The sequence below is a fragment of the Callithrix jacchus genome, chromosome 10 (assembly GCF_049354715.1).
Source record: "Callithrix jacchus isolate 240 chromosome 10, calJac240_pri, whole genome shotgun sequence".
In the NCBI taxonomy this organism is placed as follows: domain Eukaryota; kingdom Metazoa; phylum Chordata; class Mammalia; order Primates; family Cebidae; genus Callithrix; species Callithrix jacchus.
The window spans coordinates 62,134,975-62,152,920 of NC_133511.1; the positions used below are offsets into that span (position 1 = coordinate 62,134,975).

Below are 17,946 nucleotides of genomic sequence, written 5' to 3' on the forward strand. Positions count from 1 at the left end.
CCACACCTCCCACTAGGCCCCACCTCCAACATTGAGGGTTCACATTTCAACATGAAATTGGGAGGGCACAAATATCCAAACCATAACAGTCTATGAAATAAACTATAAAGAAAAGATAAGGAAGAGAGAGCGGTCACAAGTGATTCCCAGAGGTCAGACTTTAATTATAAAAAGAGTAGAGAAGTACTGTTTACAGAATATTTTCCTCTCTCAAGTGGAGGAACTCATACATGAACCTTCCTGGAGTTCTCAAATGATGTTTTCTTCTGGTTCACTTGAAATTTAGAGCTCCCTAAGGAAGAAAGAAATGTGGTAAATCTGTCATGACCATGAGGGAAAGGGAATACATGTTTAGGAGCAAGCCAAGAATTCCATTCCTTTGAAGCCATTGGTAGTATCTTTGTAAAATGTACGACTTTTGCCTCTTTCAGACAGTAGCAGTAGTAAAACCTGCTAGCCATTATAGTAGCCTAAGTCCATTTTCAGTCATTATTGCCTGCAGCCCATCTGCATCTCTTCACCATCACATCAGGAAAGCCCTCTTTCCTAATTGTACCTAGTTAGTTTTTAGGGCCAAAATACTATTTCAGCAGTTAGAGCAAAAACCACAAACATGTTTCCTATGATTTGTGGAACATTCTTTTTCCTCTGGTACTAGTAGGTAATGTTGCCCCATTGTTGGTAACAGCCTGTGAGAAACAATAAGGAGGCATTTGATTTGTGGTTTTCATCAATACTTAAAAATACTGAGATAGGTGGAAAGGAGATAGCAGAGGAAGGGACATTAAACTTTTTCTCTCTTTCAACTTAGTTGGAAAAGGTTATGTATTGTAAGCCTTGTTCCTATCTATCCTATTTTTTTTTTTTTTAATTCAGGGTCTGAGTTTTATTTTCAGTACATTGATTGGAATCAAAGAGTCAGAAGGGAGTTTCATAAATAGAAATCAGGGTTTGTTCAGCTTGAATACTCTCACAAACTATTTCTAGACAGCATGCCACTGCAGCTGTGTGACTTAAGCAGAATCAAAACTCATACTAAGTGGAGGAAGATGTGTCAGAGAGCATTCTGGGCCTAGAAGATGTGCCCAAAGTGGAATTGGTTTTATTAAGGAATAGAGGAGTTAAGGAAAGCTTAGGAAAGTGATCTGTAGTCTCCATTGTTACCTGTGTAGGAGAATAAAAGGTCAACAGAGCTGAAGTCCTTCTACTTATTTGAAGCCTCCTGATGATGCATAGAAACACAATAGAGGTTTTAGTTACAAAAGTAAAGAGATTTTTAGTTACAAAAGTGCTCAAATTTGGTCACCTTCAAAGAAAGAAGACACTTTGCTATGCAACCAGTGAATTCCCTAATTTTAGTTTTAGTTCTGGTTCCTGTTCATTATACAACTCATTGCTCCCAGTAACCACCAGACCTACATATGTATTATGTGTATTTTCTGGTCCTACCTTCCTTTCTCTTTGAACCATATCTTTTTCCATAACATACAGATGATTGTCCATTCAAAGGGACTTTCAAAAAATTCAACTTTATGTTGTGATTAATTGAAGTTCCAAGCAAAAGAATAATATAGGAAGACCGAATTATTTTCAGGGTTCCTATGCCATTATTTATCATCTGTGTTGCTTAGGAATAATGATAGAGCTGGGCATGGTGACTCATGCCTGTCATCCCAGCACTTTGGGAGGTAGAACCAGGAGGATCGCTTGAGCCGAGGAGTTTAAGACCAGTCTGGGCAACAAATTGAGGCCCTGTCTGTACCCCCGCCCAAAAAAAAAATAGCCTGGTGTGGTGACCTATAATCCTATAATCCTAGCTACTCAGAGAAGCTGAGGTAGGAGGATTGCTTGAGACTGGGAGGTCAAGGCGGTATTGAGCCGCACTCATACCACTGTACTCCAGCCTGGGCACCAGAGTGAGACCCTGTCTCAAAAAATAAAAAAGAATCCTAGGCGAAACTTACAGGAATAAATAAATATATGTTTGGCCAGCTAATTAAAAGATATGGAGACTTCCTAACAGAAAGTTGAAAAGCTTGCAGTTGATCTCCCAGGGCAAAGATGATGTGCTCAAACTTGCTTAAGATGTGCTTGACAGTCCGACTGTTTGGATAGCCTGGCATGCATGCAACAGCTGAATGGGCAGAAAATGGGTATTGATAGTAGCTCAGTTTCAGAGTCACCTTTGCAGTACTCTAAAAGCACACTGGAATAGGCTGGAAGAGCCATTAGTAGACAATCAATATCTGTGCTTTTGATAGTGACCATGGTCTATATGAGTATTTGTGGTACTTTATCTGTATTTTTCCTTTATTACGTAATGCTTTCTATCGTGCTTTACGGTTAGCTATGATAAAATTTTTAATCTCTACTACAGCACTTTTTATTTATCCGTGAACTCTCCTCACTTTCCTTAATCAAGATTAATTCCTCCTGTCTTCATTGTCCTTGGCTCTTAAAGCCAGTCTTAGCCTCCTGTAAACCACAGACCTGCCAGCCCATAAAGGCAAGTTGTAATCACCAGCAAATGCCAAGGTTCTTGTTTCCAACCTGCTTGCACTCTTATTAACCACCTCCCAATAACTTGGGAAACACGCAGTCAAGTTTTTGCCATTACTTCTCCAAGAAATTTATGTGATTGCCTGCGTGTTCGTGTTATATCTTTATGTACATTTTATCTCTAGGACAACCCAGGAGAAACAGATAGTTTCTTATAATAACTAGCCCAGTTGTTACCAGCGGGAGATGCAAGGTAGAAGAATTCTACCTGGAATTTCAATCCTAACTAAAACGTATGAAAATTTGAGGGAATTGTTCTGGTAATCTTTAGAGAATGCAGTATTTTTGATATACCAGAAGAAAGTACACTCTGTGTATTCAAAATGTGTCTTTATTTGTAATTGAAGAATACTCTGCTGTATTATAACTTCTCAGAGAGTGCAGAATCTTTGGCTAGGTAGGAGGATATAGTTAAAAGAAAAACAGGAAATATTAGAATCTGATATGGTGGGAGGGAAACTAAACCTAAAGTAAAAGAGAAAAAAAAGTGTTACATGGAAGAAAAAAGACAACAAGGGCTGGGTATAGTGGCTCACGCCTGTAACCCCAGCACTTCGGAGGCCCAGGTGGGCAGATCATTGAGGTCAGGAGTTTGAGGTCAGCCTGGCAACATGGTGAAACCCCATTCTACTACAAAAATTAGCTACCAAATTGGCTACAAAAATTAGCCGGGTGTGATGGCACATGCCTATATTCCCAACTACTCAGGAAGCTAAGGCAGGAGAATCACTTGAACCTGAGAGGTGGAGGTTGCAGTAAGCTGACATCATGCCACTGCACTCCAGCCTGGATGACAGAGTGAGACTCAAAAAAAAAAGACAAGGCTTTTGTGGGATTTTCTTCAAGAGGTTCACCTGTCTTTGTTGAAAAAGAAATAGTACCATTTGGTCCTGAAATAATTATGAGGCATCGTAAAGGAATACTTTGCTCAAAAGGTACAGATATATTAAGAGAGGAGGCAACTTTGCACTCTTGTCAAGGAAACATACAGAAAGTCGACCCACTGGAGAGAATGTGAATTTTCAGACCATGTATGCAAAGAAAGAACAAAGATGATGTGTGTTCCTCCTGCATACCACAAAATTAGTATCAAGTAAAGATACCGTAGTGATGTCGGACTCTATCTAGATGTACCCTAAAAATTTTATTTAATGAAAATAGCCTATTTTGATAAGTTCTTCCATACTGATTACTTTATCCCCCAGAGTGCAGAGGAAGAAAATAGGGAAACTATAATTCTGCCTTTAATTCTAATTAGCATTGAAGGATTGTTTGGGAGGGTGGAAGTTTAAGAGTCCACATAGATGAGGAAAAAGCAACATGGAAAACTGTTTTCTGTACACATATAGTTTCTGCTTCTCCATCAGTGGGAATTATGCTTCCCTGCCCCATTGATATGACCTGAGTCACATGACTTGCATTGGTCGAGGAATGTGAGAAATGACATACATACGTTGCTTCTGTACAGATGCCTTTAGTACATAGTCATCCATGCTCCTTTTCCCATTTGCCCCAAGACCAACAATACCTTAGAAAGAGATGGTTTTATCAGTTTTAGGCCAGGATGGACATGTGGCGTATATTTTTAAAAGGCCATTGTTTTAAACTAGTGGTTCTCAACCAGGAATGATTATGTTCCACTCCTCCTTCCCCAAGAAACATTTAGCAGTGTCTGGAGATGTTTTTGGTTGTCACAACTAGGGGAGTATAGCTGGCCTGTAGTGGGTAGATGCCAGTTATGTTGCTAAATATCCCATAAAGCACAGTTCAGGCCTCCACAACAAAGAAGTATCTGGCTAAAAATGTTGGTAATGCTGAGATTGAGAAACCTGGTTGTAAGCTTCTGGGGTTGTTTAACTATAGCTTAGCCTAGTCTATCCTAATACAACAACTATCACTTTAATTTTATAATAGCCAGTGGAGAAATAGTTGTATATAACCAGTTAGTTACCCTGGAAATTAGGAAGGCAAGTTTGGGAGAATTTTTTTAATGTAGCTATTCTACTATGGCATACGATTTTTGAAGGTGACTCAAAAGGTTCAGAACTTCCAGTTACACCTAAAACTGTGCAATTGCAGATATTTCAGATAAAAGCCAGTCAGAAAAGTCTAAAGTCAGTGTGGTTACACAGTGAACATCTCCTGAACTCAAATATTAAAGGAAGTTTATAATCAAAGATAAATAAGAGTTTTTTATGTTCCTCTAAACATAGCATTAAAAGAACTAAGATCCAAAATTAACATGATTTAGATCTGCAAAACATGTGAAGTTCCCCAGAGGGCTTTTGTTTGTTTTAGCTGTCTTAGCAGCAAGATCCAGCAACAAGTAGATCTCTCGTTTGATGCACGTGAACAACAGAGAAAGCAGAAAAACCTTACCAAGATTGCCTCATCACTGGCCACCAGCCTCTTCTGGACTACTTCCTTCTGGTTGTTCCATAGTCTCTGATTCTCCAGCATCTTTTGGAGGCAGTAGACCTTTCTAGCCCTGGCTCTTAAGCTTTACATGTTTCTGTATCTTTACATGTTTCTGTATCTGTTTCTGTATCTTTACTATTATAAATAATGCTGCAATGAACATTAAAGTACGGGTATTACCACTGACATTCTGAGTTCTATTCCTTTGGATATATATAACCAGAAGTAGAATTGCTGAGGTGTGTGATTCTGTTTTTAGGTACTTACAGTATCAAAAGTCATTACTGCCCACCCTTGTTCCATGGAATCACTCCTATTTTGAAACCTTGAAAATTACAGATTTTGAATATACTATTCCTTCTTTTATTTTTTTGTTTTGTCTTGTTCTGACAAGTCATCGTTGCATATATAATGAGTAAATGCAACATTCTAACATAATAGGGTATAACATAATGTTTTGATACGTGTATACAATGTGGTCTGATTAAATCAAGCTAATTAGCATATCCTTCACCTGACTTACCCGTCAATTTTATGGTGAGACATTTGAAATTTACTCTTAGTTATTTTAAAATATATAATACATTATTATTGACTATAGTCACCTTTTATGTGATAAATCTCAAAATCTGTTCTATCTGAAATTTTATACCTTTTGATTAATAAATCATTCTCCTGGGCTGGGCACGGTGGCTCAAGCCTGTCATCCCAGCACTTTGGGAGGCCGAGGCGGGTGGATCAGGAGGTCAAGAGATCGAGACCATCCTGGTCAACATGGTGAAACCCCGTCTCTACTAAAAATACAAAAAAATTAGCTGGGCATGGTGGCGCGTGCCTGTAATCCCAGCTACTCGGGAGGCTGAAGCAGGAGAATTGCCTGAACCCAGGAGGTGGAGGTTGTGGTGAGCCGACATCGCACCCTTGCACTCCAGCCTGGGTAACGAGAATGAAACTCCGTCTCAAAAAAATAAATCATTCTCCTGTTTCCCATTCCTTTGTTTATTTGAAATTTTGTACCCTTTGATCAGCAACTTTTCATTCCCTTCCTTGCCATTCCTCCAGCCTCTGGTTAACCATCATTCTATTAGCTATTTATATCCATTCAACTTACTGGTTTCCACATATAAGTGAAATCATGTGGTATTTGTCATTCTGTTTTTGGCATATTTCACTTAGCACAATATCCTCTAGATTCATCCATGTGTCACAAGTGACTGGATTTACCTCTTTTTTAAGGCTAAATAGTATTTTATTATGTATATATACAATATTTCCTGTATCTGTTTATGTATCTTTACTATTATCAATAATGCTGCAATGAACATTAAAGTACAGGTATTACCACTGACATACTGAGTTCTATTCCTTGTGTGTGATTCAGTTTTTAGGTTTTTGAGGAACTTCCATACCAATTCTCATAATGGCTATACTAATTTACATTCCCACCAACAGTTCATAAGAGTTCCTTTTCTCTGCTTCATCTCCAAACTTACCTTTCATCTGTTTTTATAAAAGCCATTCAAAGCTGGGTGTGGTGGTAGCATGTGCCTATAATCCTACTACTCAGGAGGCGGACGCAGGAGGATTGTTTGAACCCAGGAGTTCAAGTCCAGCCTAAGCAACATAGTGATACCCTATCTCTGTTTAAATATATATATGTAGGAAGGAAAAAAAAAAAACCACTCTAACAGGTGTGAAGTGATAACTCAGTGTGGTTTTAATTTTCATTTCCCTAATAATTACTGATGTTGAACATTTTTTCTTGTACCTATTAGTCATTTGTATGTCTTTTTTTTTGAGAAATGTTTGTTCAGTTTCTTTACCTTTTTTAAATTGGGTTATTGTTACTGAGTTGTATGAGTTTTTTATATATTTTGGATATTAACTATTTATAAGCTGTATGGTTTCTAAGTATTCTCTGTCATTCTTTGAGTTGTCTCTTCACTTTGTTGTTTCCTTTGGTGTGCAGAAGCTTTTTAGTTTGATACCATCTCATTTATCTGGTTTTTGCATTGGTTGTCTGTGCTTTTGGAGTCATCTCCAAAAAAAAAATCACTGCCCAGACCAATGTCATATAACTTTTTCTCTATATTTACTTTTGGTAGTTTTATGATTTCAGATCTTATATTTAAATCTTTAATCCATTTTGAGTTAATTTTAGAGCTAAACAAGGATGGAATGCTCTGTTTCAGGAATACTGTTTCTCAGGCTTTAATAAGGCCGAATAGTCACTGGTTGACTATTCTCTTCCAAAGTTGATTGCCTATATTTCTAAATTTAACACTCTGGATTGAAGGTATGAACAGAATTTTTGCCACTTGTCTCTTAACTCCTATCGTATTTTAGCCATGTCTCAAAGCAAGACACCAGGAAAGAAAGATGCCAGACTTTCTCCTTGCTTTGAGGAGAGAAGGGATAACTGCAGGGTCCTGATTAGAGCCCAGCCATATTAATTTTGTAGCTGTTCTTGCTCACTCTAATTCAGCCTGGTGATGAGGGTCAGAGCTGATGTTTCTCTCTTTAATGATAGTAATGAGGATAAGGTATACAGCATTGGGGCACAATCTTGAATTCTTTATTTTTTTTTAATTATTCTTTATTATTGTCAATTATTTGTAAAGTATATCTCAAAAGTTTCTACATCAAAACTGGGAAGAGGATGGCTTAATGGCAAAGAGAGGCAAAGTTTTTAAGAAGTTTATAATGTAATGTGACATTTAAAGGTTAAAATGTGTTTTATGGATTCCTCATTTTTCATTTGTTACACTGAATCTTAGTTTTCTACCTTTAGGTTCTTGGGCTTAAAAATTTATAGCTGCCCAAAGGAGACAAATTGGAAAGTCACAAAATAATACAGGTAGCAATAAATACTTTGTGTTTTGAGACAAGGTATTGCTCTGCCGCCTAGACTAAAGTACAGGTGGTGTAATCATGGCTCACTGCAACTTCAAACTCCTGGGCTCAAGTGATCTTCCTGCCTCAGCTTCCCAAGTAGCTGGGACCGCAGGCATGCACTACCACACCCAACTGCAAATAAGCATTTTAAAAATATTTTCTAGGGACAGGGTCTTGCTGTGTTGACCAGGCTGGTCTCAAATTCCTGGCATCAAGCAATCCTCCCACCTCAGCTTCCCAAGTGGCCAGGACTACAAGTACATGCCACCATGCCTAGTCACAAATAAATATCTATTCTTATAATTTTTAAATTATTTTTTTGGGGGGGCAGACAAAACCTCACTCTATTATCCAGGCTGGAGTGCAGTGGCACAATCTTGGCTCACTGCAACTTCAGCCTCCTAAGTAGCTGGGATTACAGGTACCTGCCACCACACCCAGCTAATTTTTTTGTACTTTTAGTAGAGAGAGGGTTTTACCATATTGGCCAGGCTTGTCTCGAACTCCTGGCTTCAGGTGATCCGCCCGCCTTGGCCTCCCAAAGTGCTGAGATTATAGGCATGAGCCACCATGCCTGGCCTGAAAAATTAAATATTACTAATTTAATAATTGAAGCAATATAATTAATTTAGTAATACTAATTTAGTAGTTGAAGAAATGCAAATTAAAATACTAAGCTATCATTTTTCCTTACTAAGATAGTTTTATGTTTTATAAAACTATAATGTTTAGTATAGAAAATAAGAAAATACAAATAAAAGAAGAAAACAAAATTTTAAAATGTAATTTCATCACAGTAGCAATATAACATCTCATTATATAGATAATAGTCATTTTTCTATCTATGTGTAAAACATATCTAATAGTCTGTTGATGTGCATTTGAATTTTTTGTCATAAGTACTGCTGTAATAAACATCCTGTGTGTTAATCTTTTTTTGCATCTCTAATTTTCTTAGGACAGGTTCCTTGAACTGCTATTGCTGAGTCAAAGCATATTGCATTTTTCAAGTGCTTAGTTATCTGTTGCCAAATTGCTGACCAGAAAGGTTGTATCGGTTATATGAGCGTATTTGTTTATTCATTCTCTTATCTATATTGTTGATCTTATTTTCCTATATTTTTTCTTTCAGACTTAGTCCTACATATATATTATTTTCTTATCATCCCCCCTTTTTTTTTGAGACATACTCTTGCTCTGTGGCCCAGACCGGAGTGCAGTGGTGTAGTATCAGCTCACTGCAACCTCCACCTCCTGGGTTCAAGCACTTCTCCTGCCTCAGCCTCCCAAGTAGCTGAGATTACAGGCGTGTATCACCAAGCCCAGTTAATTTTTTATATTTTAGTAGAGACAGGGTTTCACCATGTTGCCCCCAGGGTGGTCTTAAACTCCTGAGCTCAGGTAATCCGCCTCCCTAACCCTGCCAAAGTGCTAGGATTGTAGGCATGAGCCACTGTGCTTGGCCATCATCTCCATTTTGATAACTACAGAATGGTATCTTGTTCTTTTAATTTTGTACTTCTTTGATTAACAGTCAGAATTTATTTTATATGTCCTAATAACAATACTACAAATTAAACTCGTCATTGCCACATTATAAAACAGAAATACACACACCTTAAATGTCCAACTAAAAAGGAAAACAGTTAAATACATTATTATAATTCTAAACAAACTAAACATTAAAGCTATTGAAACATAACGTGTGAATTTTCGCTAACATAGGAAAAATATTAGTTTGTAGTGTTAGGTAAGACAAGTGGTAAGTTTTTATCTGTAATTACTCTTTGTAAATGTATAAGGGAAAAAATCTGAAAGGACATCTGCCAAAATGTAATTGTTTCTGGTGGTGATAGGTAATTTTTAAAATTTCATAATTTTTAACACTTTGCATGTTTTTATAATGAACTTTTCTATCACATTTATGAAGAAAAGACATTTTTGTTAAGTATACCACACAAATGGTACAAGAGTAGAGAGGAAACTGTCCACTTGTAATTTGTATGTAGCAAGTATTCAAAAGATAATATAATATTAAACATTTGGTATTGAAACAGAGAGTATAGACAGATAAAATCAGTTAAGATTCTGGTAGGTAGGTAATTAGCCATTGCCAAAATGTTAAACATTTGCTTGCTTCAGAAACTGACTATTGGAATCACCTGAAAATATAATGCTGATAATAGTTCTTACTTTGTTTTTCTAGGTTGCTGCTGTTGATCTTCTGGTTCCTGGAGTTGGGGAACTCTTTGGAGGAGGCCTCAGAGAAGAACGATACCATTTCTTAGAGGAGCGCTTAGCCAGGTATTGGTCAGACCTAAAAGAAACACAATTCAGAAACTGAGCACAAGGTGCTCAAAGCTGATCATTGCACAGTAACAGAATAAAGACCCTAGCCCTCAGCACCTGACAGAACTGGGTATCAGATTATCTGTGTCCTTGAGCAAGTTGTTTGTTCATCTCTGAGCTTCCCTTTCTTAAGGACTGGAACTCAGGTACTTTCGCCTGTAATCCCAGCACTTTGGGAGGCCAAGGCGGGTAGATCACAAGGTTAGGAGTTTGAGGCCGTTCTGGCCAATATGGTGAAACCCCATCTCTGCTGAAAATACAAAAATTAGCTAGGCGTGGTGGCATGCACCTGTAATCCCAGCTACTTGGGCGGCTGAGGCAGGAGAACTGCTTGAACCCAGGACGTGGAGTTTGCAGTGAGCCGAGATCTCGCCACTGCACTTCAGCCTAGCAACAGAGTGAGACTCTGTCTCAAAAAAAAAAAAGGACTGGAACTCTTACATGTAAAACCCACAATGACATTTGCCCACTATTTTTACATGCCTTTCCTTGTGGAAAGTAGGGAATAAAATAATGAGAAAACAGCGTTCCCCCTTAAAGCTTGTCCTACATTTTTCTCTTATCTCTCTTCTTTATTTACTCTCATTATGACTGGGAAAGAAAACTAGTAAGAATGCCCGCTAAACTAGCATTTAGAATAAGCACATTTCACTTCTTCAGATTCTCTTCTTTGTAAGGGTCTTGATTTAGTTACTTAAATAACTTTATTTTAACTTGCTGTTTGAGAACTGGGAAATAAATCTGTAAACGCATAGAGAATGTTTTGGAGATGGGAAGTAAGGAATCGTGTTTCTGATTGAACCACCACTCCTACATATATATGGCCTGCCAACAAGCCATAATGACTTCCTAAACTAACCATACCTCTGTTTTCCTTGATTTCTACTTAAGAAAAGTAGTGCCAGACTTTAAAAAAAGAAAAAAGACTTTACCATGTCTGTATGCTTAATTCTCACAAGATAGTACTGGGTTTCATAGTAACCTGGAAAAGTCATAACTGTTTTAAAATATTCTTTTAGCCATTTGCGGGGCCTTCTCTTCCTAGTGGGGAAATGCTTTAAACGTTGATGCTGTTTCAAGATCCCAACTTATATGTAAATCTCTTGGGTATCTTAGTTTTGTTATCCCAGTCATCTGAACTGCTCTATTGGGTTAAGATCTAGAAGAAAGGGGTTAAATAGATTTGGGGAAGACTCTGTATGTGTTAGAGTACTAACTTCTTACTACTATTACAGTGTTAAAAAGTCCTGAGAAAGTTGTGGAATTGAAGGTCAAACTCTAGTTGGAGAGAACATGAGGATCCTCTACATTTTTTAAAAAGCACAATAAAAATGACACATGGCAAGAAACCTCATCTGTTGAAAGATTAATTGATCTGTTTTCTTTGCTCGCTTCCTTCCTCCAGGAAATCTTTCCTCGTAACATTAAATGTTTACCTAATACCTGATAATAGCCAAATTCATCTTTCCTAATGAAGTGGATATATATGATTCCCTATTTCAGGGATCTGTCTGTGGCTGCTCTTCATGTTTTCTGTATTTTTGCATATTTCAATTTTTCATATTCCTGGTCATGTTAGATGCAGTGTGATCTGAAACACTTTTTTAAAGGGCTGAGTTGAATTTCAGTTAAGACTAAGAATTTAAAATTTTGATAATATTTCTGAAAAAAGAATAAATTTGCCACCATATTGTGAAGGCAGCCTCAGAATCTTATTATTGTTTTAATGTTGAAAAATGAAAGTTTATCTATGTGTTCCTTGTCTGTGTGTGCCTCCCAGCAACCTTAACTAGTAATAGTGCTTTGCTTTTTTTTTTTTTTCTTTTGAGATGGAGTCTCATTGTGTTGTCCAGACTGTAGTGCAGTGGCATATTCTTGGTTCACTGCAACCTTTGTCTCCTAGGTTCAAGCAGTCCGTCTACCTCAGTCTCCTGAGTAGCTGGAACTACAGGCATGCACCACCACACCCAGCTCATTTTTATATTTTTAGTAGAGCTGGGGTTTCACCATATTGGCAAGGCTGGTCTTTAACTCCTGACCTCAAGTGATTCGCCCACCTCGACCTCCCAAGATGCTGGGATTACAGGCCTGAGCCACCACGCCTGGCCTAGTAATAGTGCTTTACTTTTTTTTTTTTTTTTTTTCCAAAGACATTGTTTCTTTGGAAATAGTGCTTTTCTTATGTCACGGGACAATGAACTCATCTCAGATGAATCCCTTTAGACTCTGGATCATATTTTTTTGCTATAACATTGTCTAAACCATTTATTTCATAACACCTTGTGCTATTGGTTAACTTACTATACAGATTCAGCTCCTCAAGTATATTGAGTGTTACTTCAGAGCACAGGCTTTGTTGTCTACTTCTTTATAAAGACTTCTTTGTACACACCCAGAATAAATGTTTAATGTTAATATTTATCTTATTGTCATTCCCTGAAATAATTTTCTTTTCCTTTAACAGATCAAGACTTACAGAAGTCTACCAATGGTAAGAATGTGGGCCCTAATAATTCTTACTCTAGCTGCTTGTCTGACTGTTGCCTGGAAGCATTTTTACTTGTATTCCCAAGACCCGGTGAAAGAGTGTTAAAAACTGTGAACTTAACTGTTCTTAGATCAGGGAAGGGGTTGGAGGGGCTCAGAAGATTACTTCCTTTGGGTTCCTGGAAAATAGTAATAATAGCTCTCATTTACTTATTACTTATTGTGTGTGAGATAATTATGTTAATAATTCATGTATATTATCTCATGTAATTATCCTATCACACTGTGGGTTAGGTACAATTATTAACCCCCTTTTTTTACCCCCTAGGGCTGAGGCCTAGAGTTGTTAACTAACTTAGCCAAGATCACACAATTTGAAGGATAGAGATGGGACTTGATCTCTCTGAATCAAAATCCTTTGCTCGGCCGGGTGCAGTGGCTCACACCTGTAATCCCAGCACTTTGGAGGCCGAGGTGGGTGGATCACTTGAGCTCAGGAGTTCCAGATCAACATGGCCAACATGGTGAAACCGTGTCTCTACCAAAAATACACAAATTTCCTGGGCATGCCTGTGATCCCAGCTACTCCGGAGGCTGAGGCAGGAGAATCACTTGAACCCAGGAGGCGGAGGTTACAATGAGCCAAGATCGTGCCAGTGCACTCCAGCCTGGGTGACAGAGTGAGACTCCTTCTCAAAAAATTATTTAATTAATTAATTAATTTAAAACTAAATCTTTGCTCTTTACCATTATGCTGCAGTTTCTTTATGTGTGAACTTAGGGACTTGAGCTAAGTGATCCCTAATGTCTCTATGAACTATAGAAATCTGAGCTGCTTAGGGAGGACCACCTGTCTGTACTCATAGATTCACTTCCTCAAAGTTGTTTTGGTTTTGCTTATGCAGACTTTTTCTTCAAGTACTTTTCAATCTATATACATTTTTTTATTTATATTTCTGTAATAGCATTCCTTCAGGATCTTGGTATGATAATATCAACAATGTAGGCCAGGGACGGTGGCTCACGCCTGTAATCTCAGCACTTTGGGAGGCCGAGGTAGATAGATCACAAGGTCAGGAGATCGAGACCATCCTGGCTGACACGGTGAAACCCAGTTGCTACTAAAAATACCAAAAAGATTAGCCAGGCATAGTGGCACACACCTGTAGTCCCAGCTGCTTGGGAGGCTAAGGCAGGAAAATCACTTGAACCCCCCAGGAAGCAGAGGTTGCAGTGAGCCGAGATCGTGCCACTGCACTCCAGCCTGCGTGACAAAGCCAGACTCCGTCTCAAAAAATAATAAAAATAATAGTATTACTAATCCTTTTGCTCTCCTCAGGAAAAGTAAGGGGCAAGTTACGAAGATAGGTTTCAGAAAAGCAAAATAATCTAAAATTGGCTTCAGGTAATGGCCTTTGAATGCCTTCTGTTAACCAGTAATGACCTTAGGCATACTTAATCTCTCTGAATCTTGGTTTTTTGACTATAAAATGAAATATCTCCTTACAGAGGTACTGTGTAGGTGAAATGAAACAATACAGGTTAATTATCTGCGTAGAGTGGAAGCTCAGTAAATACTGATTTCCTACCCCTTTTTCTTTCTTTGTTCTGAGTCTTGCTATTAGGTAGATATGCCTGATTGAGCCAAGTTTATGCATTTTATAGTGTGTAAAAACTACCATTAAAAAAAGCTAAATAAACTGGGTGCGGTGGCTCATAGCTATAATCCCACCACTGTGGGAGGCCAAAGCAGGTGGATCACTTGAGATCAGGAGTTCGAGACCAGCCTGGCCAACATGGTGAAACTCCATCTCTAATAAAAATATAAAAGTCAGCTAGGCATGGTGACAGGTGCCTGTAATCCCGGCTACTTGGGAGGCTGGGGAGAAAAATCACTTGAACCTGGGAGGCAAAGGTTGCAGTGAGCCAAGATCGCACCATTGCACTCAAGCCAGGACAACAAGAACAAAAGTCTGCCTGGGGGGAAAAAGCTAAACACAAATTTTAATTATTGGTTAAACAAGTTTAGGCCTTTTCAAGTCTTTATTAGTCATTTTAGCACCATTCTTTTTCCAACTAAAGTTTTCAAATCCTTAAAGATCTTATATTTGCTTCCATTTATCTTAGTATATTAAAGATAAAAGAGACCTTAAACATCTTTACATCTGTGATGTCTGCTAGTGTTCCACCATCCAGTAAGAAGCCATCCCAGATGTCTAAGAACTTATTCACTTCCTATTTCTATATGCCATATGCAAATTAAATCTCTAACTAGTTCCACAAATTTTATAGGTCTCTTCTACAATCTCACTACCTTGGAACCAATTTAACAATTAAACAAATACGTATACGTTAGAAAACTTCTTTCTTAGAAGTAGATTTTTTCATCTATCAAAGCAAAGGCAAGAAGAATGCTACAAACTCAACCCCTTTGCTGAATACAGTTTGCAGGCGTTCATGTCAGTGTTTTAATATCAATGTATGAGAAATTTAGACCCATCTAAAACTATTGCTGGACTTCCTAGCAGCCAGGTCAGGTCCTGCAGGTATTTGTGACAGGTAGTATGGTGTGCCCCTCATTTCATCACTAAGTCAAAGTCTACTGTTCCCATGACTTGTAAACTTAAAGCTAATTTAGCAACTGAACATTTCAGTTATTCAAGACTATATGCCTTCCATTATTTCTTTCTTTCTTTTTTTTTTTTGAGATGGAGTCTCACTCTGCTGCCCAGGCCGTAGTGCAGTGGCACAATCTCGGCTCACTGCAGGCTCCACCTCCCAGGTTCAAGCAATTCTCCTGCCTCAGCCTCCCTAGCAGCTGGGACTACAGGCGTGTGCCACAACGGCCGACTAATTTTTTGTATTTTTAGTAGAGACGGGGTTTCACCATGTTAGCCAGGTTGGTCTCAATCTCCTGACCTCCCAAAGTGCTAGGATTACACATGAGCCACCACGCCCAGCCTCCCATTATTTCTTATAGTTTTTACTGATCTGAAGGCTTATACTAGATATCCCTGTAATGTTGATCTCTTACCTGGTTACAACTCATCTGGTTGGAATTAATCTTTTCTTTTAAAAAGATAACTAATTAGATTTAACTTTCTACAATACCAGTATATGTAGCCATTATTAATGGTAGGGAAATAGGCTGATAGACAGTGTTTATGATTGAGGAGCCAAGTAGCTACAAACTATGTTGCTTACGTCTTGTTGCAGAGCTGATTTTTACAAATCATATAAGAAAAGATAAACTTGTTTTAATCAATATTATATAACTCAAGAACTTCCCCGTCAAATAACATAATAAAATATTTGTAGTTGTCGTTTTCCTGTTTCTAAATCTTTTTCCAATTTTGGTGTATTAGCATCTGAGTTTCAGTCATGGCTGTACCATTGTCTAGTCATGTGGTCTTAAGTGGGAAAAGAATGTGCATGAATGGGTTTCAGAGGCCATCCAGCATGTCAGCAGAATGACTCTGGGCATCTTCACTAAGCCTGAGGCAGAGAATTGAAGGTTTCTTCTCATTCCAGCATTCAAGCATGTATTTTTATGCCTTCAAAGAAAACTTTATGTAGTACACACCTACTCTAGAGCATTCATTCCGCGGCAATCAAAAGTTGAATGAAGCACAATTCCTGCTCTGTTGTAGCTTATAGTCTGTTCTGTAGGATATCTCTTCGTAATGTAACAGGCAATGCTCTGTAATCTCCTCTGTGTATTGAACAATATGATTTTGGGAAGGAAAAGGAAGCATTGTTATTAATGTACCAAGAAATAAAAGAGGCATATATTTTCAAGGAAATGAGTAAAGCTATAGAAAATCTGTAGCCTCCTGAGGCAAGTTTTCTGTCTAACGCCTAAATAGAATAGCTTAAAAAGGAAAAGTGACCAAAGCTCGTGACTGTATGACGGGATCCACTGCTGTTTCTCTGGGTAACCTTGGATAGATTATTCAACTTCTCCTTTGCATGGTCTGTCTGAGGAGTGGAAAGATTGGTCTATCACAGTGAGGTAAATAATAACAAATGATTGCAAAATACTTTTGAAACGTAAAATTCTAAACATAACAACTGATCTTATACAACATATATCGGTGATGATTTTCTTTTTTTGAAAAACAGGTATCTGGACCTTCGTCGATTTGGATCTGTGCCACATGGAGGTTTTGGGATGGGATTTGAACGCTATCTACAGTGCATCTTGGGAGTTGACAATATCAAAGATGTTATTCCTTTCCCAAGGTTTCCTCATTCATGTCTTTTATAGCTGGAAGATTGGTTAACGAAAAGCACCTCATGGCAGAGGCACTGCACATGATTTCTGCATACATTAGAATGCATGTTTGGATTTTAGAAATGCAGATTTCAATATGTAATTGTTGTGGTGCCATAAGACATCATAGAAAAAAATGTAAGTGGTTTTCATTTTCTTAGAAAGTTGAGGCATTTCACATAAGGATGATTTCCCCCAAGAAGAGGTACTTACAGCAAGGGTACTCTCAAATCCTTTACCTCAATTAAGAAGAAATGAAGAAATTGAATTAGATAGTCTCAAAGTTTCTTTTCAACTCTAAAACAGGATGAGATAGTGTATTTTACTTTGTCTATAATCATTAAATCACTTTCCTGTGTAACTTTTGAGAATCATCTAGTAGATCAAAATAATGTTGGATCTTTTCTCCCCTTGCCATATACTTTGTGATAAATCCTTATCTTATTTTCAGTGCTTTAACTAAACATTGCAGAAAAAAAATATTCCTTAAGGTCTTAATTGACTTAATAAAGTAGCTATTCTGAATTGAAATATCCTTTCATTGAACTGGATGAAAAATCACATTTAGTAACTTGCTTTTCAATTATACAAGCTAATGAGATGTTGTATTAACTATTTAAACTCTTTAATCACTGTTGTGTTATAATTTGTTTATATTTGATGTTTATAATTTCTCTAATAAAATAGATTTTTTTTTATTGGCACCTATGGAAAAAAAGTGATATGTTTTTTAATTTCATTTGGTCCTTTTCTAGTAAAATTTGGAAGAAAGGTATTTTCAATTCGAGATGAGGATGGAAATTTGGCTGAGCCTAAAGGATGGGTAATTCTAGAGTTAAAAAGTGGTGTGGTCAGCTGGGCATGGTGGCTCACTCCTATAATCCCAGTACTTTGGGAGACTGAGCCAGGCAGAACACCTGAGGTCAGTTGTTGGAGACTAGCCTGGCCAACATTGTAAAATCCTG

At 37.8% G+C, this 17,946-nt stretch overlaps 1 protein-coding gene across 11 annotated transcripts in view; it reads left to right on the forward strand.

Moving 5' to 3' along the window:
* NARS2 (asparaginyl-tRNA synthetase 2, mitochondrial) overlaps positions 1–17,503 on the forward strand; it is a 163,568-nt gene extending 146,065 nt beyond the window's left edge. For 8 of the 11 annotated variants that reach the window (XR_013523218.1, XR_013523217.1, XM_078340136.1 and 5 more), the window contains 3 exons: positions 10,079–10,176; positions 12,686–12,712; positions 16,831–17,503. Coding sequence is in view for 6 of the 11 variants with exons in the window: in XM_078340136.1 (XP_078196262.1) it covers positions 10,079–10,176; positions 12,686–12,712; positions 16,831–16,975 (270 nt within the window). In the remaining 5 variants the exon portion in view is untranslated. Of the gene's footprint in view, positions 1–10,078; positions 10,177–12,685; positions 12,713–13,036; positions 13,183–16,830 lie in introns of all 11 variants that reach the window. The other 3 variants (XR_013523219.1, XR_013523215.1, XR_013523216.1) reach the window with 1 other exon arrangement.
* The last annotated feature ends 443 nt before the right edge of the window (positions 17,504–17,946 follow it).